Genomic DNA, 26,307 nt, shown 5'->3' on the forward strand with positions numbered 1-26,307 from the left:
AGGAGGGTCATCTTTCTATCTGTTGTTTTCATTGGTTAATTAATAAAGAAACTGCTTGGCCTCTGATAGGGTAGAATTTAGATAGACGGAGTAAACAGAACAGAATGCTGGGAGAGAGAAAGCCGAGTCAGGCAGTCGCCATGATTCTCTCACTCCAGACAGACACAGGTTAAGATCTTTCCTTGTTGTAATAAGAATGGCGGGGCTGCTTCCCACCACCACCCGGCCGCCCGCATGGCTTTACCCAAAATAATTACACGGAAACTGTATTCTTTTAATCACTGCCTGGCCCATTAGTTCCAGTCTCTTATTGGTTAGCTCTTACATATTGATCTAACCCATTTCTAATATTCTGTGTAGCCCCACGAGCTGGCTTACCAGGGAGGATCTTAACCTGTGTCTGTCTGGAGTGGGAGAATCATGGCGACTCACTCACTCAGCTTCTTTCTCCCAGCATTCTGTTCTGTTTACTCCACCCACCTAAGGGCTGGCCTATAAATGGGCCAAGGCAGTTTCTTTATTAAATGAAAGTAATTCCTCCATCATTTCCTGGTAAGCCAGCTCGTGGTGCTACACAGAATATTAGAAATGGGTTAGATCAAAATGTAAGAGCTAGCCAATAAGAGGCTGGAACTAATGGGCCAGGCAATGTTTAAAAGAATACAGTTTCCGTGTAATTATTTCGGGTAAAGCCATGTGGGCGGCCGGGTGCCGGGGACGCAGCCCCGCCGCTCCTATTACAACATACCTTGTTCTTTGAGAAAGTTTCTTAATGACTTAGAGCTCACCAGGTAGGCTATGCTGGGTAGCCAGCAAGTCCCAAAGATCTTCCTCTTTGTACATTCCCAATGCTGGGAATATAAGAGCACCTAGCTTTTTTTACGTGGGACCTGGGTGTTAACTCCAGACGTCACGTCACTTAGCGAACACTTTAGCAACTGACATGTTCTTACCCCACTAGAGCAGCAATTCTCAACCTGCGGGTCATGACCGCTTTAGAGTTCCAACGACCCAGAGGTTGCATATCAGATATTTATGATTCATAAAAGCAAAATTACAGTTATGAAGGAGCAATAAAATAATTTTATGGTTGGGGTCATTACAACATGAGGCACTGTAAAAGGGCTGCAGCATTAGGAAGACTGAGAACCGCTGCTCTTGAACGTTCAACCTAGCAACTTAATGTTTGGGATTAGTAAGTAAAGTATGGAGTCACTAGGCAGAAATTAAAGACCAAGAGGAAGATCAGCTTGTTGGACTGTGTGTCCCAGGTGATAGAAGGAATCATTGGGAGCAACAATAGAAAGCAAGAGAAGTCCTCGATAGGAGACAGGCCATGATGTTTGGGGGGGGGATGTTCGGGAAGCTGGCTAGAGGGATAGCAGACAGACAGTTGGGGTACAGGTCCAGAGGTTAGGAGAGGAGGCAGAGGTGGAGATGCAGGACTGGGGAAAACATCTAGTGCTGTGAAAATAGGGAGAGTTATATACTCTGGGAAGAGACATATATTTAGGGAATTAGACAAACAGGGAACATTTGAAGTTATTGCCTGGAGAAGGTCTCCTAAAGAGCCTTGTGAGAAAAGGAAAAAGTTACATTGTTATCTCTTGCTAAAGTTCAGAAATGCTGAAACATAGTTCCTACCCTATTTTTACATGTGCAGTCACTTCACACTTCAGAAACAAGTACTAGTCTTCAGTCTGAACTTCATTTGGGTTTTGTTCTTGAATCCTGGGAAAAGCTCATCCTTGGGACAAGATTTAGGCTAATAGGTTTGCTGTTGATAGGCTTCCCATGGGTGGCAACTCTCATCCTGGGAGACACTTGTGCATTCCCTCTTTAATAGTTACTGTATCCTCTTTATCTCTTTCTGGGCCAACCTGCTTTGTTAGCATGCTATGCCCAGCAGAGCTGGTCATTTAACTGCAGATATTTATTGAGCTCCCACCAGGGTGCTGAACCCTGTTGTAGATACTTGAAAGTACAAAAATGGACAGGAGAGAATATGTCCGTGATAGTGTGCAGCTTGTATTTTATTTTATTTATTTTTTGATTTTTTGAGACAGGGTTTTGCTGTAGCTTTGGAGCTTGCTCTGGAAGTTCTTGTAGACCAGGCTGTCTGAACTCACAGAGATCCGCCTGCCTCTGCCTCCTGAGTGCTGGGATTAAAGGCGTGTGCCACGACCGCCCGGCTGCAGCTTGTATTTTAAAGCACACTTAGGAAGCTATAACATTCTGTCAAATAGCAGTGTGTGTGCACTCTAGCACACATAGAGGTCAGAACACAGCTTGGGGAGTCAGTCCTCTCCTTCCACTTTGAGAGCTGAGGATCAAACACAGGCTGTCTGTTTACCCACTGAACTACCTGCTTGCTTTACTTTGTTGTTTTGAGACAGAGCCTCCTATAGGCCAAGCTTAAGCGCACCTTTTAGTTGAGGATAACCTTAAACTCATGATCTCCCCTCCCCTTTCCAAGTACTGGGATTACAGGTGTGCACTGCCAAGCCCCACTTAGCAGTGTGCATTTGATTTGATAAAGTTTGGTGACAGAGAAAGCCCCCCCTCCTTTTTTTCTCTTTAGACTCGAGTAGTATTTGCAAGGACCCGAATGACTAGAAGCAGCAGAGTTCTGAGAAGAACTATTATGTAAGTCCTTAGGTATCCAAGAGCAAAATGGGATAAAGTGAAATTTAATGTGATTATCCAAATATGTAAGGCTTTGTAAACCCAGGTAATGGATTAAATGTGTATGGAGAGACATATTTTTTAGTTTCCTGTGAAACACATTTAGAGTAAATCTGTTGTATAGGCATCCAGGAGAGGATACATGGTACTGGCCTAAAACATGACTGTAACTCTTGTGCCTTTGCGTAGTGTTTTAGCGATCTAAAAGTGTTGTATTCTGAATAGCCAGCTTTGAGTGGCCAACGATGCTTAACTGAAACTAACACTACCACTAATTCATATCACATTCCAGCTTGTCCTCAGCTTCTGTTGGCATTTTATGCCGTTGTCTAGGTGGTTGTCAGACGAAACTGAAGGAAACAAAGTAAAGGAGTGTGGCAGCGTGTGAACGGGCCGGCCATCAGCCCATGCAGATGGCTTCACTTTCCTGGTGCTGGTTTGTCTGGACACCATACCTTAACTGAATCAATTATTCTTTAGAGCTGTTTTAAACCTGACAGTTTTCACTTTTTCCTGTTTTGATGAGCAAAGGGAAGGACTTCCTTTCTGTACTAAAAGCCCTTAGTAGTCTGGTGAGTGAATTATTTGGTAAACAAAGGTATAGGTACAGCCTTGGCTTTGTGCCAGCGAGGTTGTACATGATTAATTTCTTGGCAGTTGTGTCTTGGTACATTTCTGGGAATTTGTGCCATACATTAGCTTTCATGTATTTCCCGTTTCAATGTGAAAGTGGTTGCTTTATGCTTGCAGGTGGAAGTTTCTTCAGGCCATTGTGAATGGTTCAGCTAATATAAGAAGATGGTATATTAACAAGACTGGGTCTCCCTGGTTCCCCAGGGGAGTTGGAGTACCTCCAGAATGGATGAGACACAGTTCATTTCATGTCAGGCCAAGCTGAATTTTCTGTAGGATTTTCTGATTGCCAGGGTGCTTTCAGCCTATACCATCCAGTCCATTTAGCACTACTTTAATATTTTAACTCTAATGACATATGTTCAATGACCAAATCAGTCTGAATAAAACATGAGTAGGAAGATGATTTCTGTTTGGTTATATTTAGGAAATTTCCTTAAAACAGTGCACCCAGAGTACTTTCTGAGTGAACAGCTTTTGGAAGTTGGTTCCAGGGTACAGTGTATGTACACCAGCTACTTCTTCATGGCTTTTGGTTCATTTGTTTGGGAGTGAAATCCTGAAACAAGTAAGAGGAGCTGGTAGTATCTTTAGCACCAGCCAATTCAAACCAAAAATGTAAGTAGCATAAGGTTAGCTCCCCTGAAGTAGTGCTTTCTTTTTAAGCTGAAGTTGTAGTGTTTTATTTTTATTTTACCCAATTTACAAAAAGTGTAAAAGTCTGAGAGACAGCAGTTGGCTAATTTAAATTAAGGAACGTGGGTAAACTATAACTAGCTTGTTATAAACAAGCTGTGGGGAACCAGGGTTGCACAGTGACCGTTTGTAAATAGACTCAAGACGTGACCGAGGATGGATCTGACCTTGTGGATTGTTTCTTCATTTCAAATTGGGTCTTAGTACATAGTCCAGGGTAACCTCAAAGTCAGGATCCTTCTGCCTCAGCCTCAAGAGCTAGGATTATACAGCACCTAGTTGATTGTCTTTTGAAAGGGTTGTGCTGAGTGTTGTGTCGAGAATAAATGGTAATAGTAAAAACAGAGCGTCCGTTCGGGAGGTTGCAGTCGGACTTGAATTCCGAAAGAGGTGGCTGAGGTTTGGAGGACGGTAGAGATGGGGAACCTGCCCAGAGTCTGGATCATTTCCAAGTCAAATGTCCATGCTGTTGACAGCTTAGATAGGGCAGTTTTTAGAAGGGAGGGTGCAGAGGAGCTCTTTGTTACTCGTTTATTAAAATGTGGCAGTCTGGTAGGGTAGGCTTCTGGAGCAGAGCGGGGCTTTAGTATGGGAGATGCCACATTTACTTTGTTTTGTGGACATCCTGTTAGCACCACTTAGATTTGTTTAACTTTGCTGAAGTACATCTTTCAGGATTTCCTTTATTCAGAGTCCCAGGTAGTCTTTATTATTATTATTATTACATTTAACTTACTCACTAACTAACTGTATTTATGTGTGTGTGCACTTGTGAGTGTGTAAGGGTTAGGGGACAACTTGAAGGAGTCTGTTTTCTCTGCACTATGTACGTCCCACTGAGACATCTAGTCCACCCAGCAAACATCTTTCTAATGTGTCTCAAACAATCTAGATTTTGCTTCAATTTTTTAATATAATTTAATATGGTATAGAATTCCAACAACAGTTAATTATCCTTCAGTATTTTAAATATACTACCATGTCTTTTGTTATTGATAATGAGAAACTTGGTTTGTTTGTTCGCTTGCTTGTTTTATGAGACAGGATTTCTACGTGTAGCCCTGACTGTCTTGGAACTCACTCTGTGAACCAAGGCTGGCCTTGAACTCAAAGATCTGCCCTGCCTCCTGAGTGCTGGCATTAAAGGTATGCACCACCATCACCTGGGTGAAAAACTTATTTTTGATATAATTGACGTTTTTAAAATTTTAAGTCTAATTCTTTAGCATTGATACCATCTCTTTTGGAAATTATATTTTAATACAGAATGTGTTTAGTGTTTTATTTTTATTTAAGCCTTTTTTTTGTTTTCAGCACTGTTTTGTTTTTCATAATTTCTTGCACTTGAAAAAATCTGACAGTTTCATGTAGCCAAGGGTGGCCTCCAACTTCCTATGTAGCTAGAGCTGGTCTTGAACTCATGATCTTTCTGCCTTTACCTCCTAAGTGCTGGGATTACAGGTGTATTTCATGCCTGGCAGGTAAATATTCCTTTTGTGTTTTTCTCCTTTGCAGTACAGCTATTGAACCCAGGGTCTGGCCTGTGCTAGGTGAGCACTCTACCATTGAGCTATATTCCAGCTCTCCTGTCCTTCTTAAGAAGAAATCATTCCTTCATTATTTCTTTAACATACTAAAGTGAAATTATTTTAAGGTCTTAGTTAGTCTGCCCTATAAAATTAGTTTGATTTAGTATGTTCTAATTATTTTTAGCTGACCTTAATATAAAATTCTTTGTGTTGTGAGATTTGGTTTGCTGGCTCTAATTAGGAACCTTTTGATTAATTGTGTGTTTACTTGGATTCACTCCTCTGAGGAGGTGCATCAGATGGTGTCATTTTGGTCTATCTCTTCCTAGTTACCCTGGATATCATAGATTTAACTACCAATTCAGTAGACAGTCTGGTTCAGGGTGCTACGGCTTTTCTTGGTTGTAGCCCCAGCTCTAGAAATCACCCTTATTTAAGTCTCCTCTCATGGGAGAGAAAGCCTCTGAAATTCCCTTCTGGAAAAAAGACTGCTTTCCCCACAGAGCTACTTCATGGTCACGGCTGCTAGTTCTAAATCTGCCATACTATATAAGCCTCATTCCTGTGTCAGCTTTTTCACTTCTTCTTATTTCCTGTGGTTAGCTTGTTCTTCCTTAGCTGTTTTTAGGGCTTCTAGGTATACGTTTTGGGTGTTATTTGTAGGGGGTGTTGTGTGAGTGTGGGAGGATGCCTTTTCAAAGTCTAAGTCAGAAATTTCACTGAAATTCTTTTAAAAAAACTTAAATTTCTTATAATCAGATAATATTTTTATGAAATGCCTCTGGGGAATTTACTAAACATGTTCCAAAACTATACTCCTGTATAGCAGCATTCATGTGCTGGAAGAGAAAACTGGGAGGTCAATTTGACTTGTCCTAGGTCTCATAGCTTTTCCATGGCCCAGAAGGGAGCTAACCCCAGGAACTTGACGCCATAATTGGTGTTTCTAGACACCAACTTGGATATTTGTCCACCCTGACTTCCTAGTTGGTGTCCTTGACCACTGTGTTTACACCTCTATCTGTCAGAGGAAAGAATATTTTCTCTTGCATTTGTTCCAAGGATGATGCAAGATCAGATGTGTGGAGCGTGATATTGACTAGATAGATGCATAATAGACATGCAATAAATGTTTTCTTTTTATGTAGCAGGCAAATATATTTCCAGTATGATAATTTAAATAAACCTTTAAGGTTTTGTTTGGAATGCAGTGTGTTTGATCTGAATAAAGAAAGTGAGAGTTACATTGTTGAACCAAAGTTTTGTATGTGAATTTGGGGTGAGAGGTCTGGTCCACAAGAGGAGTGGAGCTAGGAAGCAAGGGAATCAAAGAAATAGAATTCAACAACAAATGCTAGATTGAAAACCAGCCAATTAAAGAATTCAGAAAAACTGGTTTGATGCTGGGGAATCCCAGAGCAGAACAAGGTCTGGACTGGGTAGCAGGAGTGAACGCCCCGAGCATTTCTCGGAGCTTGTTCTGAGGTTGCTGGATCTTCAGTGGGCACAGAAGGTTCTTTTGAAGATACTTTGCCCAGCTGTAATCTTGTAGAACATTCTTTTGGCCCTATTTTGGAAATCCCCAAATTAATAAGGAACATTTGGTCCTCAGTATGCAATACCCAAGGGAATAAATAGGTCTGGCTAAGTGTTTACATTTCAGATAGCCAAGAATCTAAACGAGGGAATTGTCTTTGGGACCTTGGTTAAAGCTTGTTTTCTGGCATCTCCTGCTTCCTGCTATTTAGGCTTTCCACCATTCTTTTGAACAGCCTTCAAGGTCTAGCTTGCATCCCATTCCGCCCACGACACCACCAGCCCTCTGTACCCTGGTCCTAGTAACATAACTCCATTAACTTAGAAAGTTTGTCAATGCTGGTGCGCAGGAGTATGTGTGAAGACTATAAAAAGATGCTTAGTTGGAAATATGGTATGTGCATATTTGGTGTGTGTGTGTGTGTGTGTGTGTGTGTGTGTGTTGTATGCTAGTGTAGAAGCCAGCAAAGAGAAGAACCTTATTACAACAATATCTGTGTATAAATTGGTGAAGTTAAAATAGGAATGTTAGCTCCAGGTCATATATAACCTTTCAAACTTAAGGAGAATATGATAATTTAAATCAAAATTTGATTGGAAGTCTAGAGCAGTTGTCAGTTTACATGAAAGGGTGACACCTGCTGAGGTGGCCTACTGATCCCAGACCTGCCTGGCTGCTGTGGCCTTCGTTTGCTAGCCCAGGAAGGGTATAGGAGAGGCTGTGTTGAGAAGCCTTGTTGAGCTAGTGTCTAGTGTACTGGTATCTCAGTGCACTTGATAGGAACGCACGTTCCTGTCATGTCCTGCATTCATTTCTCCCTGACTCTCTTGCGTAGTGAAGTCTAGCTAGAGACCTGACTTGCCACAGGCTGCAACCTTGTCTTTAAGTCAGTTCTTTAGTAGAGCAGAAAATGCAAGGAAATGATATTCACAGACAATTCTAGATCAAGTTACTCTGGGTGACTTTCCTAACTTCTGTAACTCCAACATATTTTTGAATCACACACACAAAATTCCTTTTGATTTAGTTTTTAAAAAATTCCCTTATCTACTAATTGTGAGCTAAATTAACCCATATGTGCGTATATGTATGTGCATTTGTATGTGTGTATATATATACTTCCGATTTTTTAATAGTGAAAAAAGACTCAAAGAATGTAGCAGTTCAATCTATGACTGTATCATTACCACTTAAATAATTGTTTTGAACAATCTGGAGTTCAATTTTTAATTGGGAAATGAAAGATTTTACCAAGTTAGGTTATTTATTAATTTATTTCTGCTTATTTCTGTTGCTATGTGTAAGCATGTGCATGAGATTGCAGATGCCTTTGGAGGTCAGAAGATGGTGTTGAGTTCTCTAGAGCTGGAGGATTTTTGGTCACCCAACATGGGTGCTGGGAACTGAACTTTGGTCCTCTTACAAGAGTAATACCTGTTCTTAACTGCTGATACCACAGAATTGAAAATGTTAATATAAGCTAAGGAAATTACTACCTGTGATTGACTGGGAATGGAGCTTATTGGAAGAGTAGTTACCGCACATGCAAGGCCCTGGGTTCTATCCCCAGTACAAACATAGGAAATTTATCTTTAAAACGATAGAGTTGGGAGCAACTTTGGTCCTAAAATATAAATATGTATGTATATATACAAACATGTTAATTAGAGAATAAGAGTTCCAATTGCCTTTATTCATTACTCAGATCCAACAGTTATCAGAATTTGCCACAAATGCTTTATACCTTTACATGGTAGCTGTTGAAGTATTAAAATATTAATCTTGGTTTTTGAATTTTACTCTCGGACCTTTCTATATGTGTCTCTAAAAATGTGGACACTTTTCCTCATGTCTCATTGCCATGGTTACATCCTCGGTGTCTACTATATCTAGAGCATTTATAATTTTTTTATATTACTTGGCAATATCATTCTTGCATTTTTATCTGTTCTAGTCAGGGTCTAAACAAGGTTGTCACTTTAGAAGTTGTTGTTAAGCCTGTGGCTCTTAGTCTCCTGATTAAGATTTTCTTCAACCTCAGTACTGGGGATTGAACCTACAGCCTTGAATGTGCCAACTGAACTACATCCCCAGCCAGTGGTTTAAACTTTTGAGAGTTGGCTTTGGTGACTGTGGGACACAGGCGGGGAGAAGCAAGGGTAGAGGGGTGGATTTTAATCTATTCTATGAGGAAATGTTTAAATCCCTGCTGAGTGTAGGGGATTTGACTCTAATTTTCAGGGCTGAAATTCTGCGGTCCATGTTTGAGTGGTATTAGTTCTATATTTAAGTCAATGTGCCGTGCCGGGCGGTGGTGGCGCACGCCTTTAATCCCAGCACTTGGGAGGCAGAGGCAGGCGGATCTCTGTGAGTTCAAGACCAGCCTGGTCTACATGAGTTAGTTCCAGGACAGGCTCCAAAACCACAAAGAAACCCTGTCTCGAAAAACCAAAAAAAAAAAAAAAGAACATTTACATAAATTTCAGTTGTTCTGTTCTGGAGTGTGTAGTCAGAAATGCAAGTTCACTGTTTTACAACAGAATAAAGAAAAAAATCCCAAATGTGTGTCTAAGGTGCAATTCTTGCTCTAAATTACAGCCAGTTATCTTTCTGATGACTGTTTTCTTCTATTTAAAGTAAAAGCATTTTTCACAGCTTGATATCTGTTTACTTAATGTGCTAATTTCAATTAAGCAGATCCTGGTCCTTAATTCCTGCTTGGGAAGGCTAAGTCAGGGATTGCCATATTCGAGGCCTGTGTGGGCAACTTACTGAAACCTTTTTCTCAAAATAAAAACCAGAAAACAACTGGGGATCTCACCTAGCAGTAGGATTTTTTTGTGTGGTGCATTAAGACCCCCCAGCTAACCTCTAGTACCTTAGTCAGGGTGCCCTCTTTCCAAGGTGCCTGTTTCCCTTCATTGAGTATGCTGCTACTTGAGCTAATGTTAATACAGTAAAGTGTGATGTTCAACAGGTCTCTTAAACATTGACTTGAAAGTTTCCTCAGATCCTACAAGGAAGCAAGAGAGAAGGAGCTCCTGAGAGTTGTCTCTGGCCCCTATGCCATGGCGGTCTTGCCTGTTTACACACACACACACATGCTTACATACACACATCTATATACACAACACACACTTATGCATACATACATATATGCACACACACAATTTTAAGAACATCCTCTGATATAATCAGTTTTTTTTTTAGCATGTTTTGCCTCTTCCTAGATAAATTTCATTCTTAATACTCTATAGGTTTGAAAAAATACTATTTGTGAAAAACCACATTTTAAGTAAGATGAAAGAAATTATTAAAATGTAAGTTTTAAATTCATTCATTTACTTTGACTTGTGTAATCTCTATAAATAAAAATCAATTACAGAAAACTATACTGTGTGTGATGTTTGTATTGGAAACCTTAAGTCTTACAGTATGAATATCCGTATGAGCTTTGTGAGCCTCCTTCACACCCTTGTAAGTATTGAGGCAGGCCTGTGTGATCAAGTATTTGTAGATCATACTTTACACACATTAATTGTAGGAAGTAGTACCTTTAATGGCTTTAAGTCAAGACAGATAGTAAAGAGGGGTCTTAGTTACTTTCTTGTTGCTATGATCAAACACCCTGAAAATGCAACTCCAGGGAGATGGTTTATTTTGTGTCACAGTACAGTCCTCACAAGAAATCCAGGCATTGGAAGCTCAAGGGAGCTGGATCCAGAGCCAGAAAGAAGAGGGTGAATGCCGAGCTTCCTCTCTCCTTAGTAAGTCCGCCCACAGCTGATGGGCTTACCTCAGCTGAAGGTGGTCCCTCCCAGGCATGCCCAGAAGCTTGTCTCTTGGGTGACTCTAGATCTCAGCAAGCTGACATCGACAGTAACTGTTAAAATAGGTATATAATAATAGGTTGAAAAATCAAGTAAGACACTTTGTAGATTGAGTCTTTACGCAATGAAATGTTCATTATTTCTGACGGTGTTAGTGAGCATCATTAGTTTGTGCTTTTACCTGTTAGAGCCTGATAATCCCAAACATTTGCTTGTTTGTACCTTTTAGGTGCTCTGATGTGAGTCTGCAAAAGCTGCCGGAGCAGTGGTTGTGGAGTGTTTTGGAGGAAATTAAAAGCAGTGATCCCTCTTCCAAACTCTGTGCCACAAGGCGCAGTGCTGGGATCCCTTTCTACATACAGGTACTCACCTGAGACCACCGCACTGGTCTCTTTGTTTCTTGAAACTGTATTTTCATCTTCTCAATGTGTGAGTAAACATAGTGTATTAGGATGTTTCTGTATTTCCAGTACCACAGCATTTGTGACTTGGTTATTTTTAATTTTTATTCCATTCATTTATTAATGTGCACGTATGTGCACAGGCATACACATGCTATGGTTCACATGTAGAGATCAGAGGACAACTTGCTGCAGTTGGGTTTCTCTTTTCATCATGTGGATCCCACGGATCGAATTTAGCTTGTTAACATTTGGTGGCAAGCACCTTTATTAACTGTGGCATCTTGGACAGTCTGTTCTGTGTCAGCTCTGTTCTAGGAGCAGGAGGTCAGTCTTGTAGTATAAACAGAGGGTAGTATAGATTTCCATCTGTAATTCAGTAGTCAGAAATCACTGTGGCACAGCTATTGCTTATTTCTAGAAAGTATTCATATTTGAGTTCTATAATATATCCATCATAAAAATCATAATCTTAATAGTAATTTACAGTTGTGATAATTATATCACATCTGTTACTTCATTTAAACCATGCCTAAACTCTATGAGATAGGTACAGTTATCATATGAGCATATCCTAAGTGAAGAGATTCGGGACTGAGGAAGTGATTTGCCAGAGGTCTCAGGGATGTAAACCTTGCTAGAGCTTAAGCCCAGTCCATCTGACTCTTGACCACATCATCATGTGAGACCATATGTGAGTACAGTTCCTGAACACAGATGAAAACATGCTGGACACTTGATTTTTAAAATAATTATACTTTATAACATGTTCATGTCCCATATGCTGTTAGTGCTGCTGACGGATAAATAGTTCTTTTCTGCGGGATAGAGAATAAGAGACTTTCTCTTCATTATCCCAAAGAATAAGCACCAATACCCTCTCAGTACAAAATCAGATACATCCTTGTGTATAGTAAGAAGATCCACAAATTGGGCAGTGTAATAAACACAGTGGAAGCAGATAAAGTAGCCTTCCTTCTTAGTCTCCCATAGTTTGTCGCTCTCTTTTATTTCTCTCTGTATGTCTCTTTAATTTGTTTATCCTTGTTTTATTTGCATTGGTGTTTTGCCTGCATGTATGTCTGCGTGAGGGTGTCAGATCTTGGAGTTAGAGACACTTGTTAGCTACCATGTGGGTGCTGGGAATTGAACTTGGGTCCTCTAGAAGAGCCGCCAGTGCTTTTAACTAATGAACTACTTCTCCAGCCCTTATTTCTTTCTCTTATTCCTAGTCTCCTTATGACTTTTTTTGATGCCCATGGGGCACCAATTGCAGAAGTGATTGACTGAGGTCACTGGGTAGCCCTGAGGAATGAGCTTTTTACATGTTCTTAGCCTCTTTTGTATAACAAGTCTTTCTCTGTCCCACCAACTCCCAAATAATGACATGGAGACTTCTTATTAATTATGAAAGCTCAGCCTTAGTTTAGGCTTGTTTCTAAATAGCCCCTATAGCTTAAATTAATCCATTTAAATTACTTTCTGTGCTTTCATGTGACTTGTGGCTTTTACCTCTCCTCCTGCATGTCCTGTTTCCACTGTGCCCGGCTGGTGGCTCCCCTTTGTTCTTCCCAGAGCTCTCTCTGTCCATAAGTCCCGCCATACCTCTTGCCTAGCTAGGTGTGCTTTAGCTTCCTACTTGCAATTCCTTCTGACCTTCTTTGTTTATGTGGTCTTCTTTTCTGAGGACAAATTTCAGGTAATGGAGGGCACTGCCCCGTGTTTATGCTATGTGCTTATTCCAGCTGGGATATTCACCGTGTGCTACCATTTGATCATAGTTAGAGAGTGACCACTGAGTCCATTTCCTAAGCCTGAACTCAGCAGGCTGCATCGCCATACTTTTGTCCGGTTCTTGAGGCAAGACGAGTTGAGTCATGTTTCTGGGAAGAATACCTCTCAGTAATTGAGTATAGCTTTGTTATTTATTTTAGTGGAATAAAGTTTTAATTGCCAGAAAAAATCTGCTCAAACAGGGTTCTATTTTTCTTAGGATGATGTACCAATAAAGTAATACTCTTTGTTCTGCTGACAACTTCAATTTAAAGTTAACTGTGGTGAAAAACTACCATTTTAGTGTATAAACAGACCTTTTTAGACATTCGTAGAATATGTTTTCTGACATAGATATATTGTGATGAATTTATTTTAAGTCTGTTTATATGTTTTTCTTCTATACTCTTATTGCACAGCTTGTCACAGATTTATAAAATGAATAGTTGTGACTCTGGCTCTAGGCAGCCAGGTGGTGCATTTTACAAGATGTTGATGTGGAGGGTGAGAGCTCAAGAATGTAGCTGGTGTCTTTTCTTTGACAACTCTGTTGAGATATAATTCACTTGTGACACAGTTCATGCATTTAATGTGTACGATGCAGTGATTTGCAGTATATTCTCAGAGCTTGATAACTATTAGCACGATCTAATTCGAGAATATCTCCTAACCCCAGCCGTTAGCACTTACTGCTCACTCCCCATTCCACCCACCTCTGCTGCTCTCAGCCCTAGGCAACCACTAATCTTTCTGTTTCTGTGAATTTGTCTGTTCTGGACATTTCATGTAAATGGAATCACATAATGTTCAGTCTTTTATGTCTGACTTCTTTCACTTAGCAGTATATTTTCAGAATTCATTCATATTGCCACATATATCAGTACTTCATTTCTTTCTATTATATTGCATTAAGCGGGCTGATAGCTCATTATTTTGTTTATTGGATGCTTGTCACAAAGTAAGTAAGTGGCTCCTTTGAAATCCAAGTGTAAGATCCCTTTGGAGTTTGTAATGTGTCTTTGTCCTGCGGAGTTTTAAATGCTGTGGTATTATTCAACTTTCAGTAGACTCTTCTGTGAAGAATTAAATTGTTGATCAGTATCTAGAGGGCCAGAAAACCTTTAGAAGAAATCTAATCCAGAATGTTTTTGTAACTGTTTAAATAAAGAAAAAAATTTCTTATTTGATCAATTTATTTCTGAAAGTACTGTTTTGCCTGATTTTGTTTCTTACAAAGTGGCTTATCAGAGTCATTTATTCATCAGTTGCTTATGATTAGATCATCGAAAAGCAAGCAGAAGGGTCTGTGGAGTTGACATGATTTCACCTTAACCTAATTTCATACATGAACAAGGAAGAGAAGTTAAGCCACCTGGTTAAAGCAGCCTGACTTAATTAACTTAACCCAGTAGTCTTGTTTTTATAGAGGATATTTTCAGTTTGGGGGTTAATTTCAAAGCTGACAAATAGGTGTATGCAAAATCAAAGCTCATTGATTTTGGTATTTCCCCCCACAGGCATTGTTGGCTTCTGAACCAAAGAAAGGAAAAATGGATTTGTTGAAAATAACAATGAAAGAGCTGATCTCTTTGGCTTTATCTGTAGATGCCTCAAAGGGCATAGTCCCCCAGGTAATGCTGAAAATGCTCCTCATATACTGCTTGAAGGCAGAGTAGTTAAGTCTCTGCTGTATATTTATTTCTTAAAAGTATCTGCTAAAGATACACAACTGCTGAAGGTGGGTTAATGTGAAGTGTTTAGGAGGTGCACTGTTAGCTTTGCTTTTTTGGTCTTTCCTATCCATAAAATCAGCTTGCTTGTATTGGTGAATGTGTGCTGCGGGAGCTCCTTCCATAATTCCAAACTGGTGTGGGATTGTTTTGTGACTTATGCTTTCAAACATGAATGATTTTTAAACTATGTTGAAAACATTTAGTTGACAAGATATTTCATAATGTTACTATTGCATCTAAAAATTTGAAAATGAGTATGTAATCATACTTGAATTTCATATATGCTTCTTTGAGTTGACGTAAACTTTGTAGTTGAACAGTTGTATCCTTCTTTAAAATATGATGTCTTATTTTAGTATGTTTACATTTTAATTTTAAGTGATGTTTTAGTTTCTTCTAGTCACTGTGTATATGTCGTTGGGTCAGCATGCCTCACATCTGCACTCCACCACTAGGCAGTAAATACTATGTGCGCCTTGTCATTTAGATGTCCTTGGCAAATACTTCTTAGTAGGATGTTACTGTGGAAGGCCCATGCCCAGTTAGGGAACAGAGCTAAAGTTTATAGAAAAGAAAAGTATGTTTAAAATTATAGGTGGTATCAGGTGTCATGGCCATAATGTGGACCAACTGGAGAAAGTATGGTGTTTATTAGCATATACATAGTGGCCAGTTACTGTAAGAGAATTCTTTGGGAAGAATAACTAACATGTTATTAATCATTTTTCAAAAAAGCCCATATCAAGACATTTTTCAATGAAATATGGGAAATATAACTACTTACATTTTTTTAGGCAGAGACTTTGAAAAAGACTCAAATTGACAGGAACTTTTATAAATAATGAGGTTCTTTGGCATCAGTAGTATTGCTTACTGTCTCTTCTTTCTTTCTGCCTTGCTAGGGTTGTAAGAAATCTGATTTTAAAAGTCAGCTCAGTGGCTCAGCACTTTAACTAGGATGTCTGGTCTCCAGCACCACAGAGGTTTAATGATCTTAGCTGTATTTTTTCTGTTTAATATAAGTCTGTTTTATGTTTGAGTGTTGGTTTTCTAACATGTTAAGTGGATACCCAGCATTTGTTTTTGTTTGTTTGTTTTAGTATTTTTAAATATGGTCATTGAAACTGTACACTTAAAGTTTTTCTTTGTTTGGTTTGGTTTTCTTTTTGGCCTCGAACTCAGAGATCTGCCTGTTTCTGCCTCCCGAGTTCTGGAATTAAAGGCATTAGGCACACTATTGCCAAGCTTATATTTCTTTTCTTAAGAAATAGTTAAAGTGCATTGTACAGTGTCAATGTCTAGACGACTTGGTAGTATTCAACTATGAATGTTGAAAAGTTTTGATCATTGCTTAAAATTTTTAATTATTTATTTTATGTGTGTGCATGTTTTGACTACATGTATGTATATGTACAGTATATATACCTGGTTCTTATGGAGGTCAGAACAGGCTGTCAGATCCCATGGAACTGGAATTACAGTGGTTTTGGGCCACCTAGTGGGTACAGAACTGGGGTTTTTCTGCAAGAACAGCTAGTGCTCTTAACCTGTGAGCCATTTCTCCAGCCCCCTGACCAGTGTTTTAACATGTATTTATTTTAAAAGCATTAAAACAATATTTCTTTCCAATTACAGTGTGATCAGAGCACAGTCTATAAGATAACAATAGTTGCTATTTATTGAGATTCTGTTTGTGGGTGGGTTTGGGATCATTTTTTAAAATTATTTAAATGTTCCATGTATGTTTGGAAACAACCTACCTGTTCTTATTTACTAGATACAGAAGTCTACATATGTTCAATGGATGAAACTTTATTAATTGTATTGCTCCATTTCATAATATCTTTATCTAGATTTTCAATTCATAAGTGTATTCTCTTAACTGTGTTATTCCATTCAAAAACAGTCCACTTCTGGTCATTTGTGTACAGTTTTAGAATGACCATAATTTTAAATCCACCACTGATCTTAACTTCTCATTCTAGGTTCATGCTTTAAACATCCTCAGAGCCCTGTTCAGAGATACACGTCTGGGAGAAAACATTATTCCTTATGTTGCTGATGGAGCTAAGGCTGCAATTCTGGGATTCACGTCACCTGTCTGGGCAGTGAGTGTTCTTGCCATCTGTGCCCATTGAGCTAATTATGCTTTTGAATAACAGGTTTTTGATAAGCTAACCTTTCCCTGCTGATAAAATATATATGCTGCATTTTATCAACTAATTTCTTCAGGGAATAAGTGTTTCGATCAGACTACATTTATTTACAGTTTCTATTGTTGTAAAGTGACACCATGTTTTTTCTATAAAGAAGAACATTTAATTGGGGCTGGCTTACAGTTTCAGAGGGTCAGTCCATTATATCATGACGAGAAGCATGGCAGCATGCAGGCAGACATGGTACTGGAGAAGGAGCTGAGAGTTCTACATATTGATTTACAGGCAGCAGAAGATAGTGAGCCACAGTGAGCATACCTGAGCTTAAGAGACCTCAAAGCCCAGCCCCACAGTGACACACTCCTTCAAACAAGGCCACACCTACTCCAACAGGCCACATCCCCTAATAGTGCCACTCCCTGTGGGTAATGGGGTCGATTTTATTCAACTACCACAGGGTTCCATTTTATCTCCTTTGTGGATTTATCATTAATAACAACTTTATTTTGTGGTTGCTTTGACATCTGTATCTCTTATGCCATATAAAGTATAAGAACTTATTAATAATGTGCTTCTATTTATCTCTGTCTTTGGGCTGTTACTGCTTCACATTTTTCTTTGCTGTATATGGTGACTCAACACTATCTACAGGTTGTTTTATATAATAACACCATATACTAAGTTATTACTTCTTTTCTTTAAATGATCCATTATCATGCTTTTTAATTTACCACTTCAGCCATTTTGAAGTGTACACAGCTCAGTGGCACCAAATACACTGATGTTATCACTAGTGCATATTTCCTGAATTTTTCCTCACAAACAGAAGAGTCTTTACCCATTCACTGGCTCCTCATCCCTTGTGCATTCAGCTATGCTTTCTTCTCTGGATTTGTCTGGCCTAACCCATCACATAAGTGGAGTCTATAATATATGTCCCTTTGCATATGGTGTGTTTCAGGGCTTTCCCTTATTCTATTGATAAGATGACAGACTTTAGGATTGTTTCCAAGCTTTTAATTATGAGTGATGCCACAATAAATACTTATAGTCCAGTTCTCTGAATTCCTGCTCTCAGCTTGTTTGGGTCTGTTACATGGTAATTCTGCTTCACATTTTAGGAACCTGTTTCCTACAATGGCAGAACCATTTACCTTCACATCAGTCACACACAAGAGCTCCACTTTCCTTACTTCATCACCAACATTTATTATTTTCCTTTTGTTAATGACAGCCTATCCTAATAAGTGTGAAATAGAATTCTATTCTGGTTTTTGAAATAAAAAATATTCAGACTTATTTATTTTTTTCTGTGTATTAGTGTTTTGCCTGAACATATATATGTATACCACATAATATGTGTGATGCCTGTGGAGGTCAGAATAGGTCATTAGAGGCCCGAGGAGTGGAGTTACAGATGGTTGTGAGCCACAGTATGGGAGATGGAAATGGAACCCAGCTCCTTTGCAAGAGCAGCAAAACTTTTAACTACTGACCTATCTCTCCAGACTTTCCCATTCTGGTTTTGATTTGCATTTCCAAAATGATTACTAATACTGATTTAGAAGCAGAAAAATTCTTAGTATCTTAATGCATCTTTCAACATCTGTGGATTCCTTTATCTAACATGTGCTGTATCTTTAGCAGTGGAGTCTTATCTTCTAGTTCTAGTGAACAACCAAGAGCAGTAGCACTGTCTTCTGTTGTTTTGAGGGCTTCTGGGACCTCCCTGACCAATGACATATTGGGAGAAAGCTCATGCCTGGCACTGAGATCTTAGTAATTCATGTATTCTGGGAGAAGCACTGTCTTCCCATACAGGGTAACTGTGCTCAAATTCCTTTTAAACAATTATTACTGTATTTAAAAAATTAGTTTCCAAAATAGTGAGTTTCCACAAGGGCTTTTCATATATCTTTGGATTTTGTTAAGCCACCCACCACCCTCTTTCCCTGCTTCTCTCCACCCTCTTTGTGGGATCAATCTGAAGCATCCCCATAGGCTCAGGTGTTGGAACACGTGGTCTCCACCTGGTGGTGCTGTTGGGAAGGCTGTGAAACTTCTCAGGGTGCTCTATGCCTTTGAAGACATGCTCACTGAGATCAGGTCTGGAAACTTTATTGCCCCACCCCCTTCCTACTCCCTCTCTGCCTCCTGACTGTGTACACAATGTGAGCAGCCGGTTCCCACTCCTGCCACCTGCCTTCTGTACCATGATGTAACTGCACCAGAGTAAGCTCTTCTTTCCTCAGCTTCCTCTTGTCAGGGCTCTTGTGGCCACAACAGGAAAAGCGACTACACAACCCGGCCTATTTGATAGCATGTTCTAATGACCAAACTGCAGCAGGTGCATATCTATAATCCCAATACTCGAGAAGCTGAGGTAAGAGGATAGCCAGATCCCGTCTCATTAAACAGTAACAAAATGGCAGCTGGGATTATTTACTGGTGGTGGAACACTCGCAGAGCATGGGCAAGATTCGGGTTTTAAATAAGGAATATTTAAAACTCAGCAAGAAAAAGACTCCCCATTTAAAGGGAGCATAGTGCATCTGAATACATTTCTCCAAAGAGGACATTCAAATGATCAGTAGACATATGAAAAATGTTTACTAGCATTTTGTCATTAGGGAAAATACAAATCAAAACGGCCCATTAAAATTTTTTAAAAAAGGACATTAACAAACATTGAGATAATTAATCCAGATCTGAGTAGGGGCAGAGACAGTGATGATGACAGAACAAGATGGATGCATTGCTGCTTGGAGACATTAGGCAGGGCTGTGACAGGGCTCTGTTATTTGCTGACTATTGATTGAATATCAGTAGATCTCTGTCCAGTTTGGGGGTTAAACTGTGAATGGCAGTTATATATCCATAAAGTTCATTTTCAAGGCTATCATAGATGAACTGGCTCTTTGGGTTTTTAGAGAAGAGGTTGCAGTGGGTGGCCCTTAGGACAGATATAGTCTGCCGCTGTGTTTCATTTGGCTTCTATGACAGTTCCTCACTTTTCTTTAATTTGTTGCCAGCATTTCCAAATAGTGAGATTTCACATAAAAATCAGGGTTTCTGGCTTCTCTTGAAAAAAAACAGAAACAAAAACAACCCCAGAAGATCTGGCAATAGTATAGTGGCTTTATATTCCCTCGTGGCCACTAGTCAGCCTAATAGTAACTGCCTGAGACATGCGTACTGACGTCTTTGTTGCCACTGTTCCTGGGCATTTGGGTTTAGAAAGTTGTTTTCTAAATCTCTCATTATTATTTTCTTTTTAAAAATTTATTGCACTGTGTGCTCATGCATGTATAGATGTACAGCTCCTGTATGACAGTCAGTTACAAGATTGTAAGTCAGTTTTTCCTTCTACCATATAGGTCCCAGGTATGTAACTTAGGTCTTCAGGCTTAGTGACAAGTACCTTTACCTGTTGAGCCATCTGGTTGGCTCACATTCTTAGTTTTTACGACCTTTCAGCTTATATTACTAGTTGACATATATTATGATGATGATTCTACCTGCCCAATTAGAATATAGATTCTATCATAGCAGTTTTTAATTTCTGATTCTGAATGGTCTCAGAATTCTGGTATAATTCAGTGTACATTTGACAAGATTTTACAAGATAATTGAGGAAGGCTGATGAAGTTAAGATAGTCAATATTTTTACATGATTCTGAAGCATCTTGACATGCATTATTTAGTAAAGATAGTCTCTGTTAGTATGGTGGAGAAACAATTATAGTTTATTCTTAATAATTTTCCTTTATTAAAAAGATTTCTTCTTCCTTTTTGAGATTGCCTCATCATATAGCCCTGACTGGCCTGCAACCCATGATTTTCCTGCTTCGGCCTCTCAATGCTGGGGTCACAGGCTTGTGCTGTTGCCATGCCTGGGTGTCTTGCTCCATTTTTATTAATCAGTTATCATAAAATAATTTCAAAGTTAAAATTACTTGAGTGGGTTACTGGCATTGTAAGATTAATAAACAACATCTTGAGTATTGACTGGTGTCTTAGTTGTTTTAATTACATGGATTCTATAAAGTTAAATCAAAAGTTTTTTTCACAGGAAAAAGAGGAGTTCAGGTTTCCTGGAGTGTTCATCATCAGGATGTGGGGAAAGAAGTCTGCTTCATTCTTTAGAAGCATACAAATATATGGTGAAACAATTGATAACATTAGGAAAGGCTATGTTAGAAAGGAAAAAAGAGCAGGCTGTGTTATATGCATATGGTTGGATTGTACAGCTGGTTCAGTTTAAAAGTAAGTCATTGAGTGAATTATCAGAAAGGTTTTTCTTTTCTCATTTGCTTTATTTTATGAGCACAAACCTTATTTTCTTTAGTTTCACTCTGCCAGTTAGGTAATGATTTTTTAATATCTACTTTAAACATTGTTAATGTTTATTTCATGCCATGAGTATTTCTTAAATATTATTTTATGTTTATTTTTACATTAGGTGAGAAATTCATCCACACTTCTCTTTAGTTCCTTGATCACAAGAATTTTTGGAGTTAAAAGGGGAAAGGATGAACTTTCCAAAACAAACAGGTAAGCTCAATCCAACCTCAGCTTTATACAGCACTGTGCAGGCTACAGTGACTGCCAAATCCACAGATTCGTCAGTGACCTAAAATTGTAAAAGTTCTATAATGACATAAAGCATGCCACCAAGTCCTAGGGCCGATCAGCTACTCAGTATGCAGGTCTGGAAAGTGCAGAAATAGAGCAGGGTTGAAAGGGCAGAAATAAAGACTGACCTCAGTGCAACAGCAGAGATTTTTATCTTCTTCAAATATTTCTGAAATGTTCTCAGTTAATCTCTCTCTCTCTTTCTCTCTTTCTCTCTCCCCCTACTCCCGTGTGTGTGTGTGTGTGTGTGTGTGTATGTATGTATGTATGTATGTATGTATATTAGTGTCCAGCACGTTATGTTCGCTTGTCCAGGTAGAAATGTAACCATTTTTGAATTCTGATCAATGCATGTCCCTGAGTCCCTTTTCATTGTACTTAGTATGTGAAGCAGGTAGAGACTCAGTCACTTAGAAGAAACAGTGCTTTTGACTCTTTGGAATTTACTGTCTGAGATATTTTCACATAACATGTTATCCTTGTTGAACCTAGGAAACCATTTGATTATGGGTAGTTTCAAAGTGATATACAAGCTGTGTATGTTTCTGAAGAAGAGAGGCTCCAAGTAGGAGCACAGGGGTTTTGAAGCTAGTCCGGTTGGCTTGCAGTTGCTAACACTAGATGTCACTGTTGTTGCGTGCTCAGTTGCTCTCATTTAGGATCCAGTTTGGTTTGTCTTGAGGTTCTCCCTCCCACCTAAAAGGTTGCTATACTCCACATTTGTTTTAGGCTAATTGCCTTACAGAATGTTTTCTTGTGCTGGCACTAAGTCTTAGGAATTAGCATGTACACGATCCTGTGACACCGCAATAGCAGTGCTCGAGTTGCTGAGATAGGAACATTGTAAGAATATAGGATGAACTTGAGGCTAGCCTGGGCCACAGAAGTGGACCATGTCTCAAAAAGAAAAAAAAAAAGCTATTTATCATCCTGTAAATTTACCAAATATTAAAAAGGAAGGTAACTGGGTATATGTATGAATTTCCCAAGAATTTGATGAAAATACTAGACTACTATATTTTATTTTTGAATTTATTCATGTGTATCTATCTGTGTGAGTGTATGTATGTTTAGTGCCCACAGAGACCAGAGAGGGCATCAGATTCATTGCAGCTGGAGTTACACATAAACTCCGGTTCTCACAATTGAACTGCAACTGGTTTTAATTGCTTAAATCATCTCTCTAGTTCTTATTTTGTTTTTAAAAACTGTTTCATCTTTAAAAATAAAATATTACTTGTTTGTAATGATGATTATAATTTTCGTTTTTTTTATTTTTTATTTTATTTTTTTTAAAGTAATTTGCCCATTTAGTAATATAAAATGACTGATGCTGTTTCTCTTCAGTTTTGTGATAATTCTACAGTGTCCTAAGGTTTCACCTAATTCAGTCTGCTAATAAAACCATGATTAACAGTGATATAAACTGAGCCTGAGGGTACAAGCCTGTAACCCCAGTACTTGGAATGTAGGTAGGAGCATCTGGAGCTGAAAGTCACTCTGGGCTACATAGCTAGTTTGAGGCCAACCTGGGCTATATGAGACTTTGTATTGGAAAAGCAAAAATAAATAGCTTGAATTCCCCTTATAGTTGTTGTGAAGCTATTCTTGGACATTACTTATACATTTTACTGTGTGCAGTAGAAAATGATATTTATTTCATTTAGATTGAAAGAGGGTGGAAGAATAGAGTAGCGATACACATAATTTTAATCATTTTGCCAAAGCTATACTGATGGAAACACTACTATACATTCATTCTCTTTGAATGGGAAAAGTTAGAAAATCACAACTTTCCTAGAAAGAGGGAAGTGGAGTAGTTTCAGGGTGGTTTCAAGTACAATTGAAAAGGAAAATGAAGGAAGTAGGAAATTGATTATGTATTTAAATTGATGACCACTTTTGTTAAGAGCCTTTACTTTGATAGCCTGAGGATTTGTCTCCGCTGTCCTTATACAGGCTTCTGCTTTCTCTGGACTGGAAAGTCTGGCATAGCTGTAATTGGACTTGCTCTCTAAAGCCTTTCCCGACTCAGATTTGCAGCGAGTGTTCTGCTTTTGTGCTATAGTCACTTGTATCACTGTTTGTTGAAATGCTTATTTGCTCTGTCTTAGACAATATTAGGTCTCCAAGGGCAGGGCCTTCTCCATCTTTTTTGCATATATAATAATGGGGCCCTTTAAGAATGCTGGAAGTGATGACTTGTACATTGACTTTTTTTGGCATCAAATAACTAACCTTACCTGATGACATCTCTCAGGATGGTAATACTTGCTTTCACAGCTTCACTTTCCTGCCTGGAGGCCTTGTGAATGTATGCTCTTGGTCAGGAATGAGTTGACAGGAAAAGACCAAAAAGAACATCTGCCTTTTACCTTTGCTGTGAAAATTGTGTCTCTTGGAGTAAACAACTTGGTTTCTAGGTATTCTGTTGCCCCTAGAGATGACCTTAATAGACTCCTTGAGCCACTCTGCATTTCAGTTTCTACACTGTCATCCCAGGAATAATAAGACCTAGGCTCATGTCCTCATGGGGTCATCGTCAGCCCAGAGCTCACTATTGGGCTTCTTTCCTATGACAATATTGGGAGCCCTACAGAGACTCCTGTGCTCTTTTCTTTTGTTACTGCCCCGTCATCCTTCTTGTCCCACAGTTTTGCTTTTAGATGTTGATTTTTGAGAAGACTGCAGGATCAGTATCTTGATATTTTTTTGTGTATCTGGTGCCTTACTGTCTTATGTGTAGGAGACTCAAAGACGATACTTGCTTAATAAATAAACCAAAATTTTGATGCTAATCAAAGGAATAAGAAAACTGGTTTCGCCGGGCGGTGGTGGCGCACGCCTTTAATCCCAGCACTCGGGAGGCAGAGGCAGGCAGATCTCTGTGAGTTCGAGGCCAGCCTGGTCTACAAGAGCTAGTTCCAGGATAGGCTCCAAAAAAACTATGGAGAAACCCTGTCTCGAAAAATCCAAAAAAAAAAAAAAAAAAAAAGAAAGAAAAAGAAAAAGAAAACTGGTTTCTCCTGCCTTTATCCCAAATGGCTGCAATAATCGACTGAAACAAGTTAGCTCGCCTCTCTGTGTCTTGAGTTTCTCCCCTATAAAATGAGGGTTCTTGGAGTAGCCCCAAGGTCCTAAAATACTGAACTCCAGCATTCCATAAGTTCCTAGAATTGCAGCCTTGGGTAAGTGCTGTATGCTTAGTGCATAGACCTGCCACATAGTATTGTGGGAAAAAATGGACTTTCATATATAAAGAAGTGATAGGGGGTCCCCGTCTCCTCTGCAAAATGTTCTTTTGAGCCAATTGGCCTTGTTTTAGGTGTTTACATTATGAAGAATTTAATAAGTTTATTAAAAAATAAGCTTAAAGATATTATATATATAAGTGTATATAATAAATAGTTTTTTGTTTGTTTATTTGGTTTTGTTTTTGTTTTTTTGAGACAAGGTTTCTTTGTAGCTTTGGAGCCTGCCTATAACTAGCTCTTGTAGACCTCGAACTCACAGAGATCTGCCTGCCTCTGCCTCCCCACCCCTCAGTGCTGGGATTAGAGGCGTACACTACCACCGCCTGCCCAAAGAATTAGTAAGTTTTATTTGTGTGTTTCAGCATGTATTTGAAGGATATCTTTTATTGGTTTTGGCTTTAGATTATTTCAAATAAAGATGTGAGGAGCATTCATGTTTATATACATAATTTTTTATGACTACAGAGTTTCACTATCCTGGAATGAGTGGCTAGGAGTCCTTAAATTTAAATTTATTTTTATGTTATGTGTCTGGGCAAACAACTGCATGTGTCTGTGCAACATGTACGTGCATTACCTGTGGAGGCCAGAAGAGGGCGTGAGGTCCTCTTTAACTTACAGATGGTGGTTAGCTGCCATGTGGGCACTGGTAATCAAATCGAGGTCCTCTGGAAGAGCAACCAATCCCCTTAATCACTGAGGCATCTCTCCAGCCCCCTAATTCTATGTTCTTAAATAATATTACTATATTAAGATTTTCTAAAGCTTTTTCCCTTTGTGCTTCTTGTCATCTATCAAACTTATAATGTGGCCTGACTGCGAGGTTCTGTGGTCTGCAGGCTGTGCTTTCTAAAACAACCCCCATCTGCAGGGAGAGGTTTGCCTTGATGACCCCTCATGTCTACCAGCAGGAGCAAAATATATGTGGCTTTTGGGTCTTTTCCTAATTTAATCCCTATGTGAATTAACCTTCAAGTAGGTGGGTTCGAGCTCTATGGCCGATCAGTATATAGCAGTCTGAAGAGCTTTCCTTTGACCATATGACATCCATGTGCTCAGTGGAGAGGGGCAGCTTTTGCACTTCCTGTTTCAGTGCTGTGAACTCAGTATTAACAGGGAGAGGAACGTTGAGGGTCTGTAACGTGCCCATAATCAAGGAGCTCACAATCCGCTGGGGAGACAAGGACCTATACTTTTGAATCAGGTGAAATAGAAAACACTATACTATAATTGCCTGCACAACATGATACAGATAGTGAATTGTCTAGATATTCGTAAATGGAAAATAGAGTGGAATACTCTCCAGTGGAAATAGCGCCCTCTTCTGGCCTCCACAGGTAATGCACGTACATGTTGCACAAACACATGCAGGCGTTTACCCAGACACATAACATAAAAATAAATTTAAATTTCAAGACTCCTAGCCACTCATTCCAGGATAGTGA

At 39.1% G+C, this 26,307-nt stretch overlaps 1 protein-coding gene across 1 annotated transcript in view; it reads left to right on the top strand.

Annotated features, from left to right (window-relative positions):
* The window catches only part of Thada (THADA armadillo repeat containing), a 317,002-nt gene that overhangs the window by 60,939 nt on the left and 229,756 nt on the right, over nucleotides 1-26,307 (top strand). The window contains exons 23-26 of the mRNA XM_057784137.1: nucleotides 11,140-11,272; nucleotides 14,602-14,715; nucleotides 16,803-16,925; nucleotides 21,436-21,527. Of these exons, the coding sequence (XP_057640120.1) occupies nucleotides 11,140-11,272; nucleotides 14,602-14,715; nucleotides 16,803-16,925; nucleotides 21,436-21,527 (462 nt within the window). The remainder of the gene's footprint in view (nucleotides 1-11,139; nucleotides 11,273-14,601; nucleotides 14,716-16,802; nucleotides 16,926-21,435; nucleotides 21,528-26,307) is intronic.

The sequence above is a fragment of the Chionomys nivalis genome, chromosome 1 (assembly GCF_950005125.1).
Source record: "Chionomys nivalis chromosome 1, mChiNiv1.1, whole genome shotgun sequence".
Classification (NCBI taxonomy): domain Eukaryota; kingdom Metazoa; phylum Chordata; class Mammalia; order Rodentia; family Cricetidae; genus Chionomys; species Chionomys nivalis.